The following is a 16,440-nucleotide window of genomic DNA, read 5'->3' on the forward strand; positions in this document are numbered from 1 at the left end:
GATCAATTTGACTTGCTTCCTCTGGGCAATTGGTTTGTTTTATATGGACTGTTAATTGTGAACTTGTCACATCTCCAAATGTTTTCAACGACTGGTAGTTTAGTATACGTAGGTATGCATGCAACTTGAATACAAGTGAAAACATTTTGAGATGAGTCTCAAACACGACAAGATTTCATAAAACTTTTTATTACAATAAGTTTGACACTTGGAGCCAAGGAGTAGTGGGGGTTAAATGCCATGTAGACAAAAAACATGGAAACATAGCAGTTACCTATAGTTGGAGCCTTTTAGAAGTAATACCGCTTATTCTCATATGCTCAAAAGAATCGGACTTTCCCAGGGCACCGTGGCATCAGGGGAACTGGGTCTGTAGCTGTGGCAGATGTGTCTCTCTTAACCACCGCGAGGGGAACCTCAGCGCTGACCGAAGCAGATGACGTGTCAGCAGTTGGAACTGCGGCTGTAGCGTTCAACGCTGCAGGGGTGGCTACCGACACCACTTCAGCAGATTCTGACGCCGACTCGGAAGATAGAAGGCCGGTAACGTGCGGGTCGTGGAGAGAAGTCAGCTTGTGGTGTCTCAGACCATGCTTTCTGGTCATGTTTTGGGTGTGCACGTGGACCGTTGGCAATGTGCGAGAAAGCCCTGTGCTGTTGGCGTCTTGAGGAGGCGCCTGAAGAACATGCACCAGCAGCATTTCAGGGTCATCCGAAAGCCCAGCATTCCTAACTATTTGAGTAGTGTTGCTGTCAACTTGGTTTAGACAAGACCACTGTATAACTCACCAGAATGGCAAACATCTTGCAGTCAACTGTGTGAGCAGCTCCCAGGTCATGGGCAGTGCAAATACCGCGACTCTGAGAGAATCAGGTGGAAAAATCGTGCACATTTAGTGGCTTATTGGGGAATTCTTCTTTTTTTTTTTTTAGCTATCTTGTATCCGCTTTCCCCAACTATTGCGTGGCCCGGCCCGCAAATAAGACTGGCGATAAAGTACTTACAGCCGTAACATCGTTCAGCGGCACGCAGACGTCGTTAGTGCAGTTAGCCTCAGCGATCACGTACTCTGCCAGATAGCGTGGTCCGCCAGAGAGAATCTAAAACAATGATTTCATTAGTGCAGTTAGTCTCAGCGATCACATACTCTGCCAGATAGTGTGGTCCGCCAGAGAGAATCTGAAACGATGATTTCAATGCTTTAAGTCCCAACAGGTTGTCCTCCAAAGTCAAACCTCCAGATGTAAAACTAATTTTGGGAACCCACCTGTGTCGACAGCCTTCCAACCTCAAGCAGAGAAAATGTTTGGTTGACTGTGTTGTTGTTGAAGGTTGCCAGAGAAGTGTGCACAAAGTTGAGTGCTCCGGTGTCGTTCAGTGGAAGGAGAGCAGGACAGCCCAAACAGAGATCCTCTGTTGATTCTAAACACCGTAAATGAAAAAAATAATAGTCAACTGAATGTTGTCATAGACCAACGTACCGTACCCTAAAGGTGACGATACTGACAAGGTATGAGCCGTGACTTGGCCTTTTCATTTTTTTTAGTTTGGCAGATTGTGAACAATTCCTCGAAAATTAGGCTTGCAGCTGTTGCATTGTTACCTTTGCTTAATGCCAAGACAAGATGCAGTCCATCAAATAAATTAACAGATCAATAAAGCTAGCTAGCTTTAATTGTACTTGTTTTTTCTTACATTGTGAGTACTTTTGCCGCCTCTCAATTTTCAGATTTCTGTTGTATTTTCCAATTTGATTGAGACACACACACACTTAATTGTACTTGTTTTTTCTTACATTGTGAGTACTTTTGCCGCCTCTCAATTTTCAGATTTCTGTTGTATTTTCCAGTTTGATTGAGACACACACACACTTAATTGTACTTGTTTTTTCTTACATTGTGAGTACTTTTGCCGCCTCTCAATTTTCAGATTTCTGTTGTATTTTCCAATTTGATTGAGACACACACACACACTTAATTGTACTTGTTTTTTCTTACATTGTGAGTACTTCTGCCGCCTCTCAATTTTCAGATTTCTGTTGTATTTTCCAATTTGATTGAGACACACACACACATGCACACACACACCGTTTCATATTTTACCTTCCGTCTTACACTTGAAGGCTGTGACGGTCAGCACTCCTCCAACCCTTTTCAGAACCACATCACAGTCACCTTCTACAGCCTGATTTGAGACATATTTTAAATAAGTACGAAACCTTGATAGTATTGCAGAATAATTGTTACTATTGCTCAAGAAAACATTTGGTTTTTACTCACAGTGAGTCTTTTGGGTCGGACTGTACAGTTAGCAACAGGAGTGGGGTCCAACACGTGACAGTACGTCTCCAGAAGGTCCACTTCAACAACATAGATGTCATCTTCATCGACCTGTCACATAGGAAACATTCTATTTTTATTCATTAAAAAAAAAAAAAAACCCATAAAAATGATCATTCTGGCGACACCAGGGGTTTGCAAACACTGATTTTATTTTGTGTTAAATAAGTGTAAATTAGTCACAGATTTTTTTACATTTAAATTTTTGACTACATTTAATTGTTATAAGATATGACATATCTGGTTTTTATTTGTTTTGTCAGTGGAAACTTCGATATTGACAGTTTTAATTTATTTTATTTATTTTTCTTTAATCTTGTGTGACCCTAACTTATTATTTTCAATCACTTATCCTCAGTATTGAAACAAAACTTTTTGCCTACATATCAATTGCGGTTTCATATGTGTCCCCAACTCACCTTAGTGAGGATCTTGATATCTTCAATCCTGTTGAGTGCATACTTGTAGCCATGAGTGTGCTGGCCATTGAGGTATTCCTGAGCCGCAAGTGCGGCTTCTTCCGCCTCAGGAGAGTCACACTCGGGCTGGCGTACACTGAGCTGAGCGCACCCGAGTGCCAGTAGTCCCAGGACCACCGTGATACTAAGTCGATTCATTTCTTTGCAGGAAGAGATAGAATATCAGAAAGGATGAGGAGGAAAAGAGAGACCACATGCAGGCTTTGGTGTATATATATAGTACTTTAAATGGGAAAAGAGCCAAGTTAAACAAGTACTGTCCTTGCTATCATGTCACGTGTGGGTGGGTGGAACTGCATGCTGAAAGCTAAGATCAATAGTACCAACCAAAAAAAAAAAAAGTCAGGGACTTTGCCACAAGTTTTCATTCATTCATTTACTTATGTTCGGTGCCAATTTTATAGAACAGGGCTCAAGATAGTAAGTATATTTGTTGTGGTAACTTTCAGCTTGCCCTAACTGTCAACCGTGCAAGCAAAATGACTTAAATGACGAGAACACATGTTTTGATGAGTTCATTTCTCAGTCGATCACAGACGGTGCAGACTCTTTCTCCTAAAATACTTGAATAAAACCAAGCACTATTGTGTCATTTTTAAAGTAGCGTAGTATTTTTTTTCTAGCAATGATAGTCAACACTCCGAGTGTTTGTATTTTCAAATATTCACTCTTAAATCAATCTCCCATCACAACTGAGCGATTTTTAGAACAGCCCTTTGATGATGATGATGATGATAGATAGATGTTTCTGTATTGAATAAACATGGCGTCGGCAATGACCCGAAACGTCTGCTGAATGTAAAAGTATGAATGGATGATGTTTACAGTGCACCCACTGAGGACAGATTCTGAGCAAGGTGCCTCAGTTATCAGTGGCTTGCTCAATAAAAAGGATGTTTGTCAAGGGTGCTTATTTGAGGACAGGAAAGGGCATCGATTGAGCAACTTGCTTCACTGTGTAATATGTAACGGAGTTGAACTGAGATGAGATCATCATTATTTCAGTAATTGTACTGAATTTTTCACTTTATTGTATGTTGTAAGACTTTTCTAATCAAATATATCTTATTTTGCACAATAAAGATGACGAAACTGGACGACAATGAATGGCTGTATGGTTTAAAAGTGATCCGATTTTGCCCGTTTTCAAGCAACCACTGAATAATAATTCGTCGTCTGGTAGAACTAAAACTTGGACTTTGGTTCTATACATTTAACAGGGAGTCCGTGAACTGAGCAAACAACAATGAGGATTTGTTGGTTTATTCAAGGTCATTCCGGTGTTATTGACTTTGCTGAGCGCGAACTGTGGTGCTCTGCTATTAGTGTGTCACAATCCGAATTTCATAGAAGATGTGGAATTCAAAGAAAACCATTTGTATTCCGACGGTGTCATGAATCCGGTCTTTGCTGGGAACGTTGGCCCTGTCTAATATGGCCGCCTCGTAGGCATCTTGCCATCTTCTTTCTAGTACTACCGGTTGGTCTTCTTGCCCAAATATTATTGGACAACTTGCATCCAAACGTCATCAAAATGCGACACCCGATGTCCGCGCGCAGCATGGTACATTAGAACACACAGAAAAGCAGTCATTTCTTGCTTTTATGTTGTTGTCGAGAAGTTAGAGTGCCTATTCTAATTTAGGAAATACCGTTAAGTTAAACGTAATCGCCGGGGAAACGTCTGCAATACATCTATTACGACTGATGGTACGTTGTTGTAGTTTGTTTTATGTTCTTTTCACTTTACTCTGCATACGTTCGCAGACGTATTATTAGTGAGTCTAAACGGCACTCTACTATAATGACCTCTTGTCAATTGTTTCACTTGTATTCATAAATGGGCTTCTACCCTGTCTTCCATTCACGTACTGAGGGTGCAGCGTCAGGAGCAACTGGGGGTTACGTATCTTGATCACGGAAATGTGATATACAGTTATCCCTCGTATATCGCGGATAATTGCTTTCAAAAACCACCCGCGATAAGTGAAATCCGCGAAGTACGATCACCAACAAGAAGTACTGGGCAGGCTAACGAGTTAGCAGAAAGATGCTAATTCGCGATCATGCTAAGACGCGAAAACGGACTTCTAAAGGAATGTAAACGAACATTTGGAGCAATACTACATTGTCCTAAAGGTTAGACACGTGTAACTATTATATAAGCAATAGTATTCTCAAACCATCTGTGCACTCTAAATCCTTAAATCCATCGATCAAATTCCTCGTCCTATGTCAACAACACCGCGCGTGCGCCCTGACGTCAGCCGCGTTGTTATTCCACAGATCTAGTATGTACACGTAACTATATTGTAGCGTTCACAAAGTACAAGGAAAGACGTGGGTTTGGTAAACGGCTCGTTATTTAACAAAACAAACTTCCAGGCGTGTGGCGGCGTAGACTTCCAGCCACGGAGGTGGAAGAGAGCTCCGTAGAATAGGACCGGGCGTGCGTAAAAGCCACGACCGAGCCCCATCCGCCGTCCCCGGACAGCCACCCGGCCGAGCGCCGGTCCCCGACTTCTATCCACGGAGGTGAAAGACGGCTTCGTAGAGTAGGACCGGGCGTGCGTAAAAGCCATAATAGTTTTTCAAACCTTCTGTGTCACTCCAAATCCTTAAACCCTTCAAACTCTTCATCCTCCGTTGTCACTTAGAAACCAAGCCGCTAATGATGCCGGTAGTACGTGGGGCCCTTCGTCATCCCGTGATCAATCTTTGTCCTTTTTGTAAGCAACCGCCGCGCCACGCCGCGTTGCGCTGCGCTGCTGACGTCACTTGAAATTCCAATTACAGTAATCCCTTGCTACTTTGCGGTTCGTTTATCGGTTCGTTTGGAAAAAACACATAAGTCGCTCCTTATTATAAGGACACCCAAACTATGAAAAAAAAGATGCCCTTACATCCCTCACCCTTCTATCCGTACAACCAATCCCCGTTAGACTGGTGCGGAGTGCAGCATTTTCCTTAAGTAATGGCTTTTCTCACGTTTTGTTTTCAGTCAAGAAGGAACTTTGTAGTAAATGTTACTTGAGCATACCCCATGATAAATGGAGGTTCACTCTAGTCTAACTCTTCCTCCGGTAACACTCTCCAACTCTTCCAGGTGTTCCGGATAAGGAAGCTGGACTACCTTGAGCAGAAAGCGAGGAATCGATGTCTTCAATCAAGGGCGTCGTCTCACATCTCTCCAAGCGAGCTAAGAGACGTTTGTATTGTAAATTGCAGCTGTGGATGTGGCGGAAACGGAGAGAGAAGTACTTTTGGAATTTAATTGGAGGCAGAAAATTGGTGCCAATATGGCGTACCAGATCATGCCTCAGCATCAAGGCCCAATCACTGAAAAGTAAAAGACACTTTCACATGTATCCTCCACCAGTTACAGAACAATCGCAAGTTAAGACAGCCACTCCTGATCCAGATCCCAAATGTGCCAGTAAAGCAACGCATTTTTCACCAACATCCATCGTCCAAACCACAAGCATGGAACCAGAAAGTGTTGCAGAGTTTGAATTTGCTGTCCCCTCCAAAATAACACTCACTGGATTGGATTGTCATCTCAAGAAACAAAGAAACTGTGGTTGTTGTCCGAAGCTTGTTGATGAGCAATCAACGCAATGCGCTGCTGCCCTTCAGGAACTACTTCCAAATGCCGACACCAAAATTTTCAGCAAGCGCAAAGTACCTCCTCAAAGTGAAGTTGGCCTCACAGAACTGACAGACAGTATCCATGGTATTCATCGTTGTTTTCATTTTCCAGCTGTGTGCTGCATTTAAGTTTGAAAACAAACAGTTAAGTCAAGTCAAGTCAAGTTTATTTGTATAGCCCTAAATCACAGACAGTCTCAAAGGGCTTCACATAGCCAAAATTGACAATTATTCCTCGTTGCACCTGTGAAGTTCAGTAGTTCAGAGAAGGTCACCTATACAAATGATATTTTTGCAATTTTGCTTCACCCAAAGCCCCAAAATGTTGAGTATATATTTGCATTGCCTGTGTTTGTGATCTCTAGAATTTCTTGACGAATTCTTCACAATGTATGGAACGTTCATCCCACTGCAAAAACGTGACGTGCTGAGACACCTGAAGAGGATGTTTAACACCGATTTCAATGACAGGTGAATATCTGAAAGCAAGCAAGCAAATAAAATACTTTCTTTTAATGACGCACAGATCCACAATTACGTTATTGTTTGTTCATTCAATTTGAAACATGCCTAATTGTTGTTGTTTTTTTTGCAGGAGAAAATCCATCTATGAAGTTGTAAAGTGCAAAATGTCTCAAATGTGGAAACCCATTCCCTCCTTCCGAGTGGTCTTTAAGAAGCACACCCTGACACTGGATGATTTGACCACGCTGGCCTATCAGAACTGGCTCAATGACCAGGTTTCATGCGCTTAGCATCTCAAATTTCACTTTACTGAGCAGAGCAATTCTTGGAACATGCACCGTCTTTTGTTTTTCTTTCTCCTCCTGTAGGTCATAAACATGTATGGGGAATTGATTATGGAGGCTGCTCAACACAAGGTAATCAAGGATCATTAACTTTGTTCTTATTCACTGCCATTGATGGCTGGTCATTGATGGCTGGTCATTGATGGCTCGTCATTGATGGCTCGTCATGCAAAATATCCGGGCATTAGAGATGAGTCTTGTTTTTTTTTCTTCTTTCCAGGTCCATTTTTTCAACAGTTTCTTCCACCGACAGCTCATGACCAAGGGTTATTGCGGTGTTAAGAGATGGACAAAGAAGGTGCTTCTTCATTCTACAAAGCCTTAAAAATAAATTGCTTACATTTATATTTGAATGAATTCCTCATAGTTTGCTTTGCTATTTCTGCCTAAATCTGCAGGTTGATTTGTTCTCCAAGAGTCTCCTGTTGATGCCCATCCATCTGGAGGTTCACTGGTGTCTGGTAGCCACAGATGTCGTGAGAAAGAAGATCCGTCTGTTTGACTCTCAAGGGAACGAACCGCTCGACGTCGTGCAGGTACAGTCCAAATTCTTTGTTGCGATTGGTTTGGCCGGCCGGTATCCCAACTGGACATTACTGAATGTATTTTTGTTGACCACAGAACATCCTGAACTACTTGATGGTAGAAGCCAGAGAGAAGCGACGCGCGTCTTTCATAAACGGTTGGACCGTGTCACTAGAAGAGGTATGCGATAAGCGGAACAAAACGGGGCAGAAAATTCTACCTACAGGCTACCTATGTCTGTTTTCTTCTCCAGAATGTGCCACAGCAAACCAACGAGAATGACTGCGGTGTTTTTGTCTTGGAGGTACTTTCCCCCAGTCTCGTACGCTTGACCAATATCAGCCCAGATGATTCAATCCCAAATTCTTTTTATGTTTTTGTCCTTCTCAGTATTCCAGATGCCTTGCCTTGGCTCAGCCACTCCACTTTTCACAGAAAAACATACCTAGGATACGCAAGCGGATCTACAAGGAGCTTTGTGAATGTAACCTTAAAGAACAATGACAAACTGCTCACAGAAAACGGATGAAATTTCAGGATGGATGAAAAGGGAACTTTATTTGCCCTTTATTATTTATTGAAACGTTCAACTTGATTGTGCAAATGTTCAAGAGTTTAGTAAGAGCGGCTTCACAAGATGTGAACGAGAGACTGAAAGAGTTATAGAAGAGCTCATGCATAGTTTTAGATTCATCCCGATATGAAATCAAATAAGAATTACAAAATCATCGTTGCAGTTGCAGCTGTGTCGCCTCAAACGCGTCTTGTCTTACGATGTAATAACCAAGGCAAGGCAAGGCAAGGCAAGGCAAGGCAAGGCAAGGCAAGGCTGCCTTTTAGAAATGTGAAATCTGGGCCTGACTATGACCGCTTGCTTGAAATAGCATGATGTCCTTTTCCTGTTTGACTTGACCAAGTGAGCCTTAATATACGAACGACTGCTTAACATTGAAGATTTTGTTCCTATATTTGTGGAGTTGATTCTTGTATTCTGTTTTTGTGTCCTTTGTAACTCAGTTGTTGGTCTTTTCAAAAGCAGCAAACGTTGGGTACACGTCAGTTCCACAGAACGGTTTCTTGTTGCTAACAAGAACATTTCTTGTCGCTCAGTGGATAGGGGCCTACTTCTTGTTTTGTTTATGGCATATTGCAATAGAAGCTGAGTGTTTTGTTGTATGGATGTAAAAGTGGAATCTGAAGTATTTGATTTTTTTCTTGGTCAAGTGTTACACAATTTCATAGAAATGAAAAGACATTTACATAGTTTATTTGATTTTTTTTTTTTTTTTTTTGGTCTGTCAGTCATGTACACTGTGCAAGGGATGCAATCTAGCATGTTCTTTAGTTTACAGTCCAGGGGTGTCCAAACCTTTTGCAAGGAGGGCCAGATTTGATAAAGTGAAAGGGGCCCGGGGGCCAATCGGTTTTTCGGACATTTTGTAATTTTCGGACTATAAGTCGCACCGGAGTATAAGTCGCACCAGCCATAAAATGCACAATTATAAGTTGCACCGGAGTATAAGTCGCACTTTTGGGGCAAATTTATTTGTCAAAATCCATGGATGGATGGATGGATGGACATTTTAAACAGGAGTTATAAGTAATGCAATGTTGTCTGTTATTATTCAAACTTAAAACAAGTGAATTTTGCTCTTATCATTTACAATATCTTTCAGAATGTAATAGTTTGTGTCACGTCTACAGGTTCATAACATCAACAGTGTTAACATGGCCACTATGTAATATTTAATATTAAGTAAGATTTACTTTGGACTCTCAGCCCCGCCCGCGTGAAGAATCGCTGTTGTGATGCCAGTTCAGCTTCACTTTATGAGCGCGGTCACTCCCTGTTAGCTTGTCGTATGTGTTAGCATGTTTAGTCTGACAGTGTTTCTTTAGGTTGAAATTCTTAAACAAGGCAACCCTCTCTTTAGAAATTAGACAAACACAATTGCCTTGATTTTCAGTGAAGAAGTATTGTAATTCCCATTTCTCTTGAAAGCGACGGCCCTCAATGTGAAATGTCCTTGTTTTCTTTGCAGTCGCCATGGCAGAAATGAGCGGAGAGGGGTGGTGCTGCCACTTTTTGCTAATAGGACAAACTACAGTTTCAAGTTTCATGATTTTTTTTTTTTTTTTAATTCAGTTTGACAGTGCAGGCTGGCCATAAATAATACATTATAAGACCAAAGCTGCGGGCTGTATGAAATCTGACCGGGGGCCGCATTTATTATTATTATTATATTGCTGGTCCCCGGTTGGTTTATTATGTGCATATTCAAGATTCAAGAGTTTTTTATTCGCCATGTTTGAGCGTGCCAAACAAGGAATTTGACTTCGGTAAATCACAGCCTCTATATTGTCTTAGTTTCGGTCCGTGTGCATGTGTGCTCGCCCCTCCCCTCCCCTCCCCTCCTCTCCTGTGTGCCCATGATCAAGTGTGATCAAAATGTGGAGCTACGGCACAAAACACACTTGTTTTTATCCACATTCAAATGAAAGTTATTACACCTCTAAATATCACATTACTGACTTTAAAATGTGCTGTTTCTAGTCTATTCCAAGTGGAAAAAAGTGTTAGAAATCAGATTTTGATGTGAAAAAAACAAATATTTGAGATTTTATTTGAATGCCTTATCACCCAGCCCAAGATGATCCATTTTTGCGTTTACATTGAATTATTTTAACTGTATTTGTGAAAATGCGAGCTAATCGTTGAACTGGAAGTCCCACTCAACTTCGGGCTCGTCGTCCAGGCGTATGATGAGGTAGGACACCAGCTGGAACAGGTTCTGCCACAGGCCCAGGAAGACGTATATGTAAAAGTCGCTGATATCTATTTGGCAATAGATACCGGAGTAATTCAAATCGCACACACACTCAAATCCGTTAATGTAGTTGAGGCAGAAGCCTCCGTTCATACACGGGTCCGAGGCACACTCGTCCACGTCCTTCTCGCACCTGCAGCCCAAACAAGAGTACCGTGTCACTGTTTCACCACAATGTTTATTGATCAGATCATGGCTCAATCTAATCAATGATTCACCCAAAATTTCCTTCACCTCCAAATTTTGCAAAACCTTGGTTAATCCTACTGATGCATGTCTATTCAGCTCAGTGGCCGAGTGGTAGGTAGATTGTCCGCCCTGAGCCTGGAAAGTTGCGGGCCTGGTCATACCAAAGACTATAAAAACGGGACCCGTTGCCTCCCTGCTTGGCACTCAGCATTGGAATTGGGGGGTTACAATTGGTTGGAATTGGGGGGTTAGATCACCAAATGATTCCTGAGCTCGGCACCGCTGCTGCTCACTGCTCCCCTCTGCCCCAGGGGATGGATCCAAATCACATGGGGAGGGATGGCTTCAATGCAGAGGACAAATTTCACCACACCCGGATGTGTGTGCGTGTGTGTGTGTGTGTGACGATCATTTTTTAACTTTAACTTACCATTGTCCTGAGAAGCCCGGTAGGCAGAGACAATGGTTGTCTTCTACTGAGCAATTCCCTCCATTATAGCAGCTGAAGTTCCATCTTGTACCGCTACATTTTGACCCAGGCAGAAGAGGAAGACTTGACAGCCCCGCAAGAAAAAATAAATACAAACACAACATTTTATATTATCTGTTAGCGTATACAATCGTATTTTCTTTCCAAAAAAATTTAGAATATAGTAGGAAGTCAGAGTACCTGGAAAAAAAACCTACTCAAGAGCTAGTAAAGTAAGCGCCAACTGGGCTAACAGTTGTGCTAAAGCTCAAATATGAAAAGTATTACTTTGAGTAGTTAATGTTGAGCCACTTACGGCTTTGTCTGGATGTACCATGGAATCTCTGGAATATTCACGCTGTAAGAGACACATTTTCATTAGCACAAGAGCGGTCAAGATATTTCAGACGGATGGAATGTCGTTTGAGCTTTTATTCCACATCCAACTTAGTTTCATGTCTTCGTTATTAAGCCAATTCTAGTACACAATGATTTCACCCAACATGTTTTGGCCTCTCTGGCCACGCAATACGCAATAGTCAAACGAGAGACAAATTTGGAATGACTAAGATGGATATTTCAAAATACCCTCAAATGGCTTCCCATTCATGTTCAAACGTTGCTGTCGTTGAACTAACTTGCAATATTGGCCCGTCAGGTTCCGGGGGCAGAGACATGAGTAGTTCCGGACTCCTCTGAGGCACGTGGCGCCGTTGCTACAATTGCTGCTCTCGCAAATATCCAGCTCCATCTCACACAGCGGCCCCTTGTACCCTTGATCACACACGCACCGGTATCCCCCAGGAACGTTGCTACAGTTTCCGCGAGCGCACGGCTCGTCCGCGCACGGGTCGCTCGGTTCTTGGCACGACGGACCGCTCCACGTCCGGGGGCAATTGCAGCGATGCAGGTCGAACAGATCCTCGCATGAACCCTGGTTCTGGCAAGGGTTGGATGCGCATACGCTCGCCCCCCAGCAGCCGTAGCGTGGATGGGCGTTGACGTTCAACTGTGAAAACTTCTCTTCCTGAGGCCTGAGAAGTTTCAAGTCTGTGTCCAAGTGGAAAGGAAGAAGATGGCCTCCGATTTCTACAGGACCCAAACATCCAGAGAAACGAACTGCGGAGTCCAAGCTCAGACCGCCTAGGAAAATGTCAGCTCCTTGTGAAAGAAAATCCAAATCCCCAACACCTAACTTGGACAGTTCTGTTCTACTTCCATTCACATTTATGATCCACTTGGATAATCCAGTGTCCTTGCTGAGCGTCACATAGTGCCACTCTCCATCACTGACTGGACTCTCGCCGTGCCCGACGGAATTGTTCTGGTCCACTCCGGCGTGGTGCTCCACAACCACTCGGGAGTCCTGAAGGGAGACCGTGATATATTTGGAGCCCCTTTGTGCATGCAGAATCGTAGCAGCGGTCTGTCTCGTGCGGAAACTGAAAGAGACACTGGCGATGCTGACGGAATGGTTGTTCTTCTCGTTGTTCCGGTAATGCAAAATTCCACTTTCTGTACGGATTGTCACATTTGAAAGACCTATAGAAGGGAGGAATTAAGGGGAGCATTAAAACCTTAGAAATGTCCATTCATCAAACACTGTGCCCTGAAACTTTGGAGAAGCTCAAAGGAAGTTCACCTGGTGCAGTTTAGGTTCATCCTGAAATTCCATCCCAAAACCCAATAAATGAAAATGAGCTGGCCAGGTAAACATATGACATCTCCCGCAGGACTCGTCAGCGCAAACCTCCACTGGCATGTGTGGGTAGCCTTAACCTGAGCAGGGATTAGCGTGTTTTGGAGGAATCCTATGTAGGATCCCTGTTTCAACTCCGTTCCCTCCCGGAATTAACCACTCTGTAATTAATTGGTACCGTTCCACCTCTTAGTGGACCGTGGAGAGCATATACGCTTCATTCTAGCCTTGTGCAAAGTTTGGCCTTCATTCAAGTCTTTTGTCTTTCTAAAGCAGTGTCTTGGTGTTAATAACACATTTTCTTGATCTGTCACTCACACTCAAAGCCCCGTGAGCTCTGCTGGCATACAGTCGAGGTGGGACAGGGAGACAGCTCACACCATTTCACCTCCTCACAGCGCTGTCCTGCCGTGTTGGGCGGGCAGTTACAGGTGAAGTCATCCCACATGGAGTAACACACTCCACCATTGAGACAGGGGTTGACCTACAGCAGATAAAAAGATCAAATCAATCTTGAGGCAAATGACCAATAGCAGGAATTGACAATAATCCTCAATTGTCCATCATTTACCATACAGGCGTTGTCACTGCTGCATCCTGGTGCAACACTTGTCAGCTGCTCCAATTGATAAGATTCCACAGCAGTTGTTATGGGATAGAATTGAAGTCGCTTATTGTTCATCCTCAGATCCTGGATACATCCTTTAAAGTAGCCTCCAAATGTGGCTGAGGCCCTGGGGTCCGCCAGTCCACCCACAAAGACCTGGTCCCCCCGATTGGCCCAGATGTGTCTTATGGCTCGAGAGCCTTGAACCTGGGCCGACTGGATCACGGTTGCCTCTCGACCATCCAGCTGCGCTGTCACCAGATGAAAATGGCCGTCACTGATCACACTTTGGCCGAGCAAGGTCTCAAAGTTGTTGACTTGAATTTTGACTCTGCCCTGATCCAGCCAGAGGCGAAGGTATTGACTGGTGCTGTTGGCTAGGATCAAGAGGAGGCCTCTGGGCTGCCTGGTTCGAACGAACATTGACACAGTTAAAGTCTCTCCGGGGTCATCGTCTATTGAGAAGACGGCATAACTTTCCAAGTGTTTGCTCCCAAACCGTGCAGTGATGTACTCTGAAGGGAAACAGACTCGCATTATTCTGTAGCGCGGAGCAAAGATTGTTCACAGAATAGAATATTTCACAAGAGCGCACCCTAACCCAACACAAAAGAAATGGCACAAACAAACAGTTATTTCTTTTTCCAAGATCTCCGACGTAGCGTGATTCGGTAAGACTCTTAATTTATTCCGGATAAGCTACTCAAAGGCACGTTTTTGTAAATCCTCAGGTGTTCCACGACTGCCTCCTCATTGCATGTGACTAAAGTCCATGCTATTTCTACCGGTAAGCTTCTTTAATGCCCTCTGGCTAACCTTACGATCCTGTGGTGTGGCTTTCTGCGCATCCTGCTCACCCGGGCTGACTTTCTTATGGAATGAATTCTAGGATCCCAAAAATAACCATCATGTCTAATATTTCCGTTGTAACTTGTTTTGTAACATAACGGTAACTTATTCGCCAGTCTTAGGTTCTTCTCCGTAAGTGTTTTCTTTCGGTCATGATCTTACTGGGGTAGGAAAGTTCCAAAGCCAAAAACAGAATCTGTTGTAACACCTTACCATCTGCACAGTTCCTGCCCTCGTAGGGTCTGTGACACTCACACAGGTAACTCCTCCAGCCCTGGCTCACGCAACGGCCTCGGTTCTGGCACGGTCCATCGTTGCATTTGTCGTTGCCGTTGCACCCTGTAGTCACGTTTACTTGAGCGTTGGAAAACGTCGCCGGCATAACCGGCACGACAAGATGGGAGTCCACGAGCACATCTCTTAAGCAACCCAGAAAAGCATGCGGGGGTTCTGGTTGGTAATCTGGAGCTGCTCCTATGAAGAGGCTTTGATGTACTGTCCCGGGTCGAGGCAGAGCGGAGGCTGCCTTGAGAACTTGGACCTCGGCTTTGCTTTCCCTGGAACAGTTTCCTTCAGTACAGAGGAGGCGGATCAAACTGACCACTCCGCCGAGTGAGGCCTCCAGTGTGTGCCATTTGTTGTTGGAAATAAATTCCGGTAGCTGCTGAACCAAAACGCTCGATCCTCGGTTCTTCAGACTGCGGAGGCACAGATGTCCATCCGTTAGCTCGACGCTAAGAAGGAGGCCAGCTACTCTGCGTTGCAACAGAGTCCCAACGAGTCTTTCCGTCCGAAAGCTGAGTGTAACATTCAGAGGGGCTTCTGGGTCAACCAGATGAGTCTCGATGTACATGTAACCTTGACTCTCAAATGAGAAAAACGTGGAGGTCTGACATTTGGAGCCCGAGAAACCGGCAGCGCAGATGCACGAGTACGTGTGTTTGCCACGTACGAGTGAGGGCGAGCAGATTCCGTCGTTTTCGCATCGGTTGTCATCGCAACCTGAAAGTGGAACAGTGCAGGTCTGCCCGCCGTATAGACGGCCATGTTGGGTTGGTTGTTGGGAGCAAAGACATGTGAAACCACCGCCAAAGTGACTTTCACACACACCACCGTTTTGGCATGGCTCTTGTTCACATCCGGTGGTGATATCACCTTCAGAGAGAACGCCTAGAAAGACAAGATTGCGTTGTGTTGTTAACACATTCTGAAGTGAGTTGAGTTGAGTTGAGTTGAGTTGAGTTGAGTGGGCTAGGCTGCCACCATACAGTGTTTGTATCTCGAGTTTGTGCTCGCAAATCAAAGGAAATGAGGTCAAGTCCACACTCAATTTTCGGCATATCGACTCTGCTCATTCCTTGGTTGACTAAATACTAAGTCACATTATATATTCTTGTTTGGTAGGGGTGTAACAAAAATGGATTTGTATCGTAAAATTGGCTTTAGTTTAAAAGGTGCCAGTGCGTTGAATCGAATGAAATCAAACAATGTTAGATTTCCTTTTCCTTACAAAATAAACACCTTTCTTAGCGACACACGGAACAGTATCAAGTGTATACCAAGACATCTCCATATCTGCCTACCTTTGAAAAGCGACCATATAATCCAAACATGCACGATGAATTTGAACATTGTCCTCAAATGGTCCAATTTAAAAGCTATTCAGTAATATTTTCATTTGACACCAAATCCAGCTGGGGAATTGTACGTAGCACCATCATCTTGGCTTCTCCTCCCTCCACGCATGCATGTGTGCTCAGCAGCACGCTGGTATTGTCGCAAGCCAAGATTGGAGAGATTAAGATAATGCAATTACAAAGTCTTACACTTTAATTGTGTTGGCAAAGGGAGTGCTCCAGCCAGGAGGCTAATTTGAGTGATCCCTCTGAGGAAGATCTGACTGTGAGCTGTATTAGAAAACAGGGTCTAGTTCAATGGAAACAATTAATGTACAATTAAAAAATACATTCAAAAACTGACTCCAGGTGACATTTTCAA

General features: G+C 43.6%; 3 protein-coding genes across 6 annotated transcripts; 1 reads left to right on the forward strand and 2 right to left on the reverse strand.

Moving 5' to 3' along the window:
* Positions 1-173: 173 nt before the first annotated feature.
* On the reverse strand, positions 174-3,020 carry ahsg2 (alpha-2-HS-glycoprotein 2). Its single transcript, XM_049746622.2, has 7 exons — positions 2,760-3,020; positions 2,281-2,391; positions 2,104-2,185; positions 1,269-1,423; positions 1,006-1,101; positions 790-861; positions 174-677 (listed from the first exon to the last, which is right to left on the reverse strand). Exons 1-7 carry the CDS (start codon positions 2,955-2,957, stop codon positions 321-323), a joined length of 1,071 nt encoding a protein of 356 aa, XP_049602579.1. The 5' UTR covers positions 2,958-3,020; the 3' UTR covers positions 174-320.
* A 1,300-nt stretch (positions 3,021-4,320) lies between these two features.
* Positions 4,321-9,067, forward strand: LOC125984604 (sentrin-specific protease 5). 4 transcript variants are annotated; one of them, XM_049746613.2, is made up of 10 exons: positions 4,321-4,383; positions 5,926-6,552; positions 6,833-6,938; positions 7,063-7,207; positions 7,301-7,348; positions 7,497-7,574; positions 7,675-7,812; positions 7,898-7,981; positions 8,055-8,105; positions 8,192-9,067. In XM_049746613.2, the coding sequence occupies exons 2-10, from the start codon at positions 5,976-5,978 to the stop codon at positions 8,303-8,305; spliced, it is 1,341 nt and encodes a 446-aa protein (XP_049602570.1). In that variant the 5' UTR covers positions 4,321-4,383; positions 5,926-5,975; the 3' UTR covers positions 8,306-9,067. The 4 variants fall into 4 exon arrangements, with proteins under 4 accessions (XP_049602570.1, XP_049602567.1, XP_049602571.1 ...); XM_049746610.2 differs by having other exon boundaries at positions 4,338-4,529; XM_049746611.2 differs by lacking the exon at positions 4,321-4,383 and adding an exon at positions 4,711-4,958.
* Positions 9,068-10,206: 1,139 nt separating this feature from the next.
* LOC125984587 (protein crumbs homolog 1-like) lies at positions 10,207-16,191 on the reverse strand. The gene is made up of 8 exons (XM_049746562.2): positions 16,026-16,191; positions 14,656-15,612; positions 13,558-14,108; positions 13,305-13,470; positions 11,926-12,829; positions 11,604-11,645; positions 11,249-11,371; positions 10,207-10,762 (listed from the first exon to the last, which is right to left on the reverse strand). Exons 1-8 carry the CDS (start codon positions 16,072-16,074, stop codon positions 10,510-10,512), a joined length of 3,045 nt encoding a protein of 1,014 aa, XP_049602519.1. The 5' UTR covers positions 16,075-16,191; the 3' UTR covers positions 10,207-10,509.
* Positions 16,192-16,440: the final 249 nt, after the last annotated feature.

Source organism: Syngnathus scovelli, chromosome 17, assembly GCF_024217435.2.
Source record: "Syngnathus scovelli strain Florida chromosome 17, RoL_Ssco_1.2, whole genome shotgun sequence".
Classification (NCBI taxonomy): domain Eukaryota; kingdom Metazoa; phylum Chordata; class Actinopteri; order Syngnathiformes; family Syngnathidae; genus Syngnathus; species Syngnathus scovelli.

Bases quoted from the DNA above. Each gene is read 5' to 3' on its own strand.
- ahsg2 (XM_049746622.2), bottom strand. From the start codon at position 2,957: ATGAATCGACTTAGTATCACGGTGGTCCTGGGACTACTGGCACTCGGG. The intron at 2,186-2,280 runs GTGAGTAAAAAC...GTCTCAAATCAG, and splicing joins TCCGACCCAAAAGACTCACT to GCTGTAGAAGGTGACTGTGA. The intron at 862-1,005 runs GTAAGTACTTTA...TGATTCTCTCAG, and splicing joins CGCTGAACGATGTTACGGCT to AGTCGCGGTATTTGCACTGC.
- LOC125984604 (XM_049746613.2), top strand. From the start codon at position 5,976: ATGTCTTCAATCAAGGGCGTCGTCTCACATCTCTCCAAGCGAGCTAAG. The intron at 6,939-7,062 runs GTGAATATCTGA...TTTTTTTTGCAG, and splicing joins AACACCGATTTCAATGACAG to GAGAAAATCCATCTATGAAG. The intron at 7,982-8,054 runs GTATGCGATAAG...TTTCTTCTCCAG, and splicing joins GGACCGTGTCACTAGAAGAG to AATGTGCCACAGCAAACCAA.
- LOC125984587 (XM_049746562.2), bottom strand. From the start codon at position 16,074: ATGTTCAAATTCATCGTGCATGTTTGGATTATATGGTCGCTTTTCAAA. The intron at 15,613-16,025 runs GTAGGCAGATAT...TTGTCTTTCTAG, and splicing joins TATATGGTCGCTTTTCAAAG to GCGTTCTCTCTGAAGGTGAT. The intron at 11,372-11,603 runs GTAAGTGGCTCA...GGGGCTGTCAAG, and splicing joins TGGTACATCCAGACAAAGCC to TCTTCCTCTTCTGCCTGGGT.